We start from the raw sequence: 9,002 nt of genomic DNA on the forward strand, positions 1-9,002 counted from the left end.
TTTAATTGATAAATCTTCCACAAGTGTTTTCAATTTGAGTTCACTGCTGCAGCTCAGCAGGTGAATAGTAGAGTCATAGTGCATATTTGCGTTTATCCATCCGTGAGGGTGCAAGTTATCTGCGTTGTACATTTGTTAAAGGAAAAAATAAGCTTCAGGTCAGGGCAGAGGAGAGGCACTGATTAGAGGGAGGGAATAGAAAATTTGAGAGCTTGAAATGTAAAGTAGTAGAAGTGGCCAACATGATTTGAATAGTTGGATACTGAATAGGTGCTTCTCCAAGTGTGGCTGCTTACTAGTGAATTTAGTGGTTTACATCAGCTACTGCAGATTTCAGGGGTAATCTTTAAAGTATAAATTTATTTTAAAGAATTTACAATCTGTATTAGGATCCAAAGGATTTTGTTGGCTTGAAGCTCTTTCTAAATCCCTGAGATTTAGCTGTTTGAGGTAAGACTGGTTTGTATCCTAGGTTGCTTATCAGAAGGCATTAATAACTTTGTAAAGGTTTCAGGGTAGAGATGAGAATGGTAGCTAATTTGAATTAGTGACTACAAAACCAAGCATCAGGACAAGTGAGACTCTCTGAGTGAGAATTAAAATAAAATGGACAAACCAGATGGAACCTGTGCAAATGGAAAAACGTAGGAAAAAAATTATAAAATATTCAGAGTCTCTTATGATCTCACTCTGCTGGTTATATTAAAAATGTTTTGTTAACCAAACGTATGGTCTTTCAAGTTCAGTTTAAGTGTTGGTAATCTGTAGGCGACTGAAAAGAGTTTACCCATTAGTTTCATTTTAATGTAGTAATATTTATTATGGAGGGGTATCCGATTTTTCGCAGGGTTTTGTATATATGGGGAGATCTCATTACTCATGTGTGATCCTTTGTGCTTCCTGTCCTTACTTTTGCTTCAAGGTAAATGGTGTTTTGCAGTATCTTTCTAAATACCCTTTCTGGTTGGGCTTTTTTTTTTTTTTCCTCTTAGAAATAAACTAATGGATGCTGACTGATTTGGGGATTTTTTTTTTTTTAATGTTTGTTGTGAAACATTGCCTCCTGTTTAATGAAACTGGTTAATGGAGATGTATTGAAACAAAATGTATTTAGACATTAAAATGTAATGATATGGTATGCTGCATTGTGAATTCCACCCTTGTTATTTTCAGTATATTTGCATGCTTCAGATGTAGGTGGAAAAAAGTCAGCTCAACCCTGATGTGTGTTTAAATTGGTTTGGCAGGAAACATGGTTAGAATATTTAAGCACTAAGAAATAGCTGAGCAGTGGTGCTCATAATACATGCTGCGTAATACAATGGAAGATATTTCTTAGCTATTTTTTATCTGAAACCCGCATTTTTTAAAAACATGTATCAGTATATGGCTTCTATTTTTTGGTTTTTATCAGCATACAGAATATAATGGGAGCCCTGATGATTGTTTATTATTTAATTGAGTGCAGATAGCACATCACTACAGATAGGCAAGAATGGAGGAAGGGCACATTTCTAATTGCTTGCAGAGAAAGGAAAATTCTGTATTGAAGAGGAAATAGGGAATTGGTTTGTAAGTCAATGTGTTACTTACCTAAACCAAGAGAAAATAAGCTGTCTACATGAGTGACATTTATTTGTACTAGCTTATCTTGATAAATGAAACACCATGGCTTTTCTCTTCAGTATCCCAACATGCATGTTGAAAATGGTTATCTGTGATACTTAAAAACAGTTAATTGGATGTCTTTGAAATGTTATTTGTGCGTGCTCGGATTTTAACGTGTGTGTATTTTAAGATCTCTATGTAGGCTTTCTTGGGGTTTGTTTTTAATTCGACTTCTTGATGCTATTCAGTATCTTTTTATTGTTTGCTGAGAACTGAGAAAATTGAATTTCTTGTTGCCTTAATAGTTTAGGGATAGTGAAGATTATGAATTTTCTTTTTCTTACTCTGCTGCTTTCAGTTTACTCTGCATTTATTTCAGTTCAAATGATATAGTTTGAATTTTACTATGATGTTCTCCAAGATCTTTTCCCAAGAAAGCTGCAAAAGGACATTACAACAGACACGATTTTTTGTGTGCCACTTATTGGAGTTAATTGAGAAAGTGAATTTGTCACTGATGTAACTCTGAGATTGTTCTTTTCTTTCTTTCCCCCTAATCAATACATGTTATTGCACACTTAGAATACACTCATTAAATTTGTGAGGTACAAATTGCAAGTATATAGATAAGCTGTGTTTACTTTGCCAAGAAGTGAGAAGAGAGTGGAGTCACCAGGTTTTCACAGTAGTTCCCAATAAGCTTTGTTGTTCTTTCAACAGAACTCTTGGAAGGATAAACAATGGAGGACGAGGAAAACCAAGTGCAGCTCCTGAATGAAAAGCAGGTGCCCAACTCTGAAACTGATTATGTGTGGCATGTCACCGATATGAATCGACTGCAGCGTTTCTTGTGTTTTGGTTCAGAAGGTGGTACTTATTCCATCAAGGAGCAGAAGCTGGGCTTTGAAAATGCAGAAGCTTTAATAAGACTGATTGAAGAGGGTAGAGGTTGTGAAGTTGTTCAAGAAATAAAGACATTTAGCCAAGAAGGCAGAGCTGCAAAACAGGAGCCTCTGCTTTTCGCTCTTGCAGTTTGCTCACAGTGTTCTGATGCAAAAACGAAACAAGCGGCATTTAAAGCTGTTCCTGAGGTGTGTTGCATACCAACCCATCTCTTTACTTTCATCCAATTTAAAAAAGATCTGAAGGAGGGCATGAAATGTGGCATGTGGGGCCGTGCACTGAGGAAAGCTGTTGCAGATTGGTACAATGGAAAGAATGGCATGGCTGTTGCTTTAGCAGTTACAAAATATAAACAAAGAAGTGGTTGGTCTCATAAAGATCTTCTGAGGTTGTCCCACCTAAAACCTGCCAGTGAAGGTAATAAATTTTTATTTACCTGAAAATACTGTGCTTTAAACCTTTTATATTTACTGTGGAACTAGTCTGAAAACCCAAGTACCATTGTAGATTGATGATTTCCTACTGATGATTTATCCTGTAAATTACATCTTAAAAGTCTTGAGTGGTTGTATCAGAAATTGACCTGTTTATCTTCAAGGTAAACAGCTTGTTCCATCTTTTTCTTCCTTATGTGAAGAAAAGATAAAATAATACATTTCCCTTAATTTTTACCTATTTGCTTACATATTATGAAACAACACTTTTTCTGTTATATGGGAAAATCTGTTGGTTTCAAATATGTTGGGCTCTGTACTTCTAAGGAATAATAATACAGTAATTAAACCTACTGCTGTAAGTTGTGTGTGGTCAACCTTTTTCATACTGGTTGGCAGGTCAGAATGAAACTTACTAACTCATTTGCTTGCTAGAATGATAAATGCCAGCATAAAGAGGGTAATCCTGCTTGGAATTTTTTTTTCTTTTCAATAGGAATTGCTATAGTCACTAAATATGTTACCAAAGGGTGGAAAGATGTTCAAGAGGCTTATAAAGACAAAGCAGTTTCCCCTGAGACTGAAAAACTCTTGAAGTATCTGGAGGCTGTGGAGAAAGTAAAACGTTCAAAAGATGAATTGGAAGTTACTCATTTAATAGAGGAATATGGTCTGGTTAGGGAGCATCTCCTGACAAACCATCTGAAATCTAAAGAGGTAGGTAAACATTAACTGTGAACTCTCTTTAGAGTAACACTTTGCAGAGTCAGATTTCCATTAAAAAATAGCCTTTGTGTTGTTTTTCAAGTTACTTACCCAAGTTACTAATCTAAAATAATTAGGATCTTTATTTAAAAGTAAATGTACAAATTATATTCACATATTTAATGTACAGATATCCGTTCTTGCAGTTCAGGTATTTCATCTCTCTCTTTTTTTTTTTTTTTTTTCCTTCCCTCTTCTCTTTCTGATCATAGGTTTGGAAGGCATTGCTGAAGGACATGTCCATTTCCGTATTGTTGAGAAATTTAGGAAAGCTGACAGCAAATTCAGTGCTTGAACCACGAGGTTCAGAAGTGGCAATAGTATGTGAAAGACTGAGAAATGAGAAACTGCTAAAAAAGGTAAGAACTTTTTCAGAAGCAATGCTAACTTTTGTGGCTTCTCTAATCTTTTCCTACGTTGAATTTCTACAGGCAGCGTCCTGACAAAATATAAAAAGATGTTCTTTGAGGGAACTGTGTGGTTCTAATGTTTTCAAAATCAGCAGTGGAATACCTGCATCTTTATTTTAAAACTTAACATTTCTTTCTTTCTTTTTTTTCTTTTTTCTTTTTTTTTTTTTACAATACCCTTCCACCCCCATTTCTGAAACTTTTCTACAAATTAAGTATATTGGCAGCTAGGATCTTTTCTTAAGTTAGCACCGTGACAAGTTTTGAATGTGGACTTTGTCCATTGCTTCTTAGCCTTGTAATTAAGAATCAGCAATGTGTGCTTAAAAAGTGAATAGAAGTCACTTGTTTAGGGTTCTAGGAAGTGAATGAGGAAACTAGTTTAACAGCTGAGAGGAAGACAGAACAAGGACACTTTCTCCTTTCAGGTAACTTTGCTATCCATCAAGGAAGTAAGAGAATGAGAGGCAAAAGAGGGTTTCCCAAAGACAGAACAAAAATGTCAGGAATTTAATGGGAGTGTTTGGTTTGGGTCGGTTGGTTTGTTTGTTTTCTTTCTAATAGTTTTATGGGTTTGGGAAGATTAAAATCAGGACACTTAACTTGTTCAAGACCATAGCTGAACTGAGAAAAACAGCAGCAGGTCCTTCCTTTCTCATCCCATTGCTCTTCCCTTTCCCTGATTTCTTCTTTACATTGTGGATACTTATCTGAGGTATTGGAGAAGGCACAGCAAAGATGATGGATGGCACGATACCTTGATGGAAGAAAGAAAATAGACAGGCATTCAGATTGGCTAGGGTTTGCCGCTCTGTAGTTACTAATCACTGAAACACCCCTAGAGGAAAAAGATAACAAAATGTTGACAAATCAGTAAAGGAAAGATGTGGTTTAGAAAACTTGGCATGTGGCAGCCACTGATGTGGTTTAGGTAGGGAAATTAAAAAAAGAAGAAACTGTTTGCATTGCTGTCTTAGAGGAAAATGAGTGCTGTGTTCTGCAAGTAGTTTCTTTGCTCAGTTTTACTGTCTTTGATACAAAACTGATTTAAAGTTTGCTTTGTTCCTAGCTCAACTTCTTTTCCTGTCATCAGGACAGGAACTTTCTCTTCCTGTAAGCCTCTGATAGAAAAACAAAGAGCTGTGAAATTTCACCAGAATTCTGGTGGTGGCCTAAGATAACATTTGGAATTGCTTGGAGGATTCTGGAAAAGGCAATGAGGGCATTCTTTTATTTCCCCTACCTGCAGGGTAGAATACATCCATTCCATATTTTGGTTGCATTAGAAACATATAAAGCTGGACATGGAAGCAGAGGGAAACTTTGGTGGCGTCCTGATGAAAACATTTTAGAAGCTTTAGATGCTTCGTTTTACAAAACTTTCAAGGTAATATAGTTCTTCATTTTGTTACAAAGCTTTTTAAGAAAACTTAAAACTTCCAAAAGCTTATAAAATGATCAAGAAAAGTTTGGGTGGGTGATGCTATTGCACATTTATTAAAAACTCTCAGGAGTTAGGATTTTATTAAACAAAAATATCAAAACTTTGTGGTATTTTCAGCTTTTAGCAACATTCTTGTCCTACTACTAGCCTGGAAAGAATAAAAAGAAAAATCCCCACTTGTAGGGGATTCTAATTCTAGGAAGAAGAATTTAATATATTAGCTTTGTGTACCTATTTTATTTATTTATTTATTTTTCCCTTTAGACAGTTGAACCAATGGGAAAACGCTTCTTCATTGCAGTTGATGTCAGTGCATCAATGACACAAAAGGTTCTGGGCAGCGTGCTCAGTGCTAGCACAGTTGCGGCAGCAATGTGTATGGTGAGGCATTAAGCTTTTATTTACAACTACTAGCATCTTGAGCTGCTTTTCTGATACAAAGGTGCTCTAAAGCTGGTTAGAAATGGGAAGGAGATTTAATACGAAATATCTATGGGCACAGAGAATGTGACCTTGTGCCTCACTGGTAGACCAGATGCCTAAAGTTATCGGCAACCAAATTGGAAAAGATCCATTTGAAGAAGTTGATTTCTGTTGTAAATCAAAGTGGTCAAGGCTGCCTTTTTTTTTTTTCTTTCCCACTTAGCTGAAAACACGTGTTAATTTTTTTTCAGAAGCATTCATAGAATAATATAGATGAGATTAAGAAACTTTGGGATAATTCTTTCGTGCATCTGAGTTACCAATGTGGCCTTTATCACAATCATGTTACCCTCAGTTTGATATTTTACAGCTTCTTGTTTATCGATATTGCAGAAAAGTCAGACCTTTGGTTTAGAAATGCTTAGTGTTTTATGTCAGAGGGGAGAGAAGAAATAAGAGTGTGTCTTTAGTTACAGTAGTAAAAGCAGTTTTTTAGCTCTGATTTCTGCAATGTTTATTTGTAGTAATATTACAGAATAGTTAAATTCTAGAATTGAGTGCTAGTGTGTATGAGGAGACATGGCAACAAATACAAAAGGGTATGTCATGTTGTGGTTTTGGTAGGGAATGCCTTGATCAGACATTAAAAATAAGGAATAGTGCAACTAATTTATTTTTGTCTTCCTCAGGTTGTGGCACGCACTGAGAAGGATTCCCATATTGTTGCCTTTTCACATGAAATGGTTCCTTGCCCTGTGACAGCTGATATGACATTACCTCAAATATTAGTGAAAATGTATGAAGTATGTAAACAAAACCAAAGAATAATAAAAATATACTTAGGAAATAGCAGTTGCTACTGTCAGACTTCAGTAGTCTCAGCAATTATATTTTCTTTGTAATCACTTCTAGTACTGTATTTAGTCTGTATTGTAAAACACTGGATTTTTTTAAATCTCCTTTTTATTTAGAAAAGGTCCATCAAATGTCATTATTTCAACTGCCAGATATTAAACCCTAGAGTTTAGAATGGCAGTGTTATGTCACAATGAACTGGTTTGAAAATAATAGAAAAAGAAATTAAAACATCCCTGGACAAAACTGAAATGAAATAAGCAAACTGTTGTTTAACGAAGAAGCCTCTGTGTATGATAGAACATGAAGCTTAGAAAAATTTTTTTCCCTGGTTTCCTAATTTCTATATTAATGTGCTCCATGTACCAGGGGAGGTTTAGATTGGATGTTAGAAGAAACTTCTTCACTGAAAGGGTTCTCAAATACTAGAACAGGCTCCCAAGTGAGGTGGTTGAATCCCTATCCCTGCGGGTGTTGAAAAGACAGAGATGTGGTGCTGCGGTACCTGGTTTAGCACCAGACTTGGCAGAGCTAGGTAATGGCTACACTCAATGATCTTAGAGGTCTTTTTCAGACTAAATGATTCTATCTACTTTTTCTTTATTTTCCTTTTAAGATTCCAATGGGTACCACTGATTGTTCCCTTCCTATGATATGGGCTCAGAAAACTCAGACAGCTGCTGATGTCTTCATTGTGTTTACTGATAACGAGACCTTTGCTGGAAATATTCAACCTGCAGCAGCTCTTAGAGAGTACAGAGAGGTAAATACATTTCTGACTATGATTGGTAAATACAACACAAATATCTTTTAGAGAGTGAACTCGGTGTGGCTTTTTTCAGAAAATGATTAGATACTGTTAAAATTCCATATATTCTGTAGTTAGGCAGAGTTAGTGCACATATTGCACTAATTGTGCATATTTAAAACCACCGAATTGCTAAAAGGACTTATAATTATCCTACCCTGCTCAGTGCATTGCAATATCAATAGAAATTGGTTTGGTACTTGGAATGTATGAATTTCTGCATTCTTTATATAATTGATTGAATAAGCTTTTTATAGTTCTTACAAAATGAAATCGAGCTCATAGAATTCAGTTTTAACTTTGATGTCTGCGATAGATACCACAAGGTTTAAATGAAGTAGTGAAGATAAGCCTGTTGGAAAGGTGTGAAAAGGATGAGGTAATGATATCTTGTGGAGAAAGCTCATTATGTTTCCAAGGGACTATTCTAAGCAGTGCAGCTTCATAATTTTAACACAGAAGTAATAAGTAGTAAGAAGAAGGAAGAAAGATATTATTTCTAAGATCATTGCTGTTAGAAACTCTTCGTTTTAATCAGCAAATGATCTTTCATGCTTGGAAGGAACTGTTTTTTTACACACTTTCTGGCAAACTTGTATGGATGGACATTGATCTTCATATTTGAGTCCCCCCAGTTAAAATTAGTACCAAAAATCTTCAACTTGCCCACTGTTTAGATGAAGTCCCATTCCTAAATTTGTTCTTTAAACAAAGAGTTCCTGTGCTCTGGCTTTCATGTTCCTTGCTTTGCTTTACTTTACCGGTGACTAATCTGCAAATTCAGATCATTCAGCAGAATTGTCCAGGTTACAGTTGGTGTAGTTGTTCCACCAACATTTGGAAATCCTTGCCTTAGACAAAAATACATTTGATTTGATAATTATTGTTAAAAGTTTTCTCTCATAATGAACTGCAGAACAGCAAATGCACTGTTTGGTTTTAAAATAATCTATAAATCTTAGTGTTGTGGGAAAGCTGTGCTTGTTTACCTCACTGTAATTATTTCCATTAATTTAAATACATCTGCTGCAGCCCAAGTACAAAGTTTGTAGGCAGTCTGTAGTTCTGCTTACGGTGTATTCCGGTTTCTGTTCAGACAGTGGTGTGTGGAAGCAAGATAGCAAGATTCTGCCCTCTTGCAAATTACTGTATATGTGTGTTCTGATTTAAGTTTTTTTTTTTTTTTGTCTTTCCTCTAGAAAATGGGTATTCCTGCTAAACTGATTGTTTGTGGAATGACTTCAAATGGTTTTACGATCGCAGATCCAGATGACAGAGGCATGTTGGATATATGTGGCTTTGATGCAGGAGCTTTGGATGTTATTCGAAACTTCACTTTGGATTTGATTTAA

At 35.6% G+C, this 9,002-nt stretch overlaps 1 protein-coding gene across 1 annotated transcript; it reads left to right on the forward strand.

Moving 5' to 3' along the window:
- Positions 1 to 2,333: 2,333 nt before the first annotated feature.
- RO60 (Ro60, Y RNA binding protein) lies at positions 2,334 to 9,002 on the forward strand. Its single transcript, XM_054384204.1, has 8 exons — positions 2,334 to 2,928; positions 3,442 to 3,662; positions 3,923 to 4,069; positions 5,370 to 5,507; positions 5,829 to 5,945; positions 6,677 to 6,790; positions 7,459 to 7,605; positions 8,850 to 9,002. Exons 1-8 carry the CDS (start codon positions 2,349 to 2,351, stop codon positions 9,000 to 9,002), a joined length of 1,617 nt encoding a protein of 538 aa, XP_054240179.1. The 5' UTR covers positions 2,334 to 2,348.

This window comes from Indicator indicator, chromosome 10, assembly GCF_027791375.1.
Source record: "Indicator indicator isolate 239-I01 chromosome 10, UM_Iind_1.1, whole genome shotgun sequence".
NCBI classification, from domain to species: Eukaryota; Metazoa; Chordata; class Aves; order Piciformes; family Indicatoridae; genus Indicator; species Indicator indicator.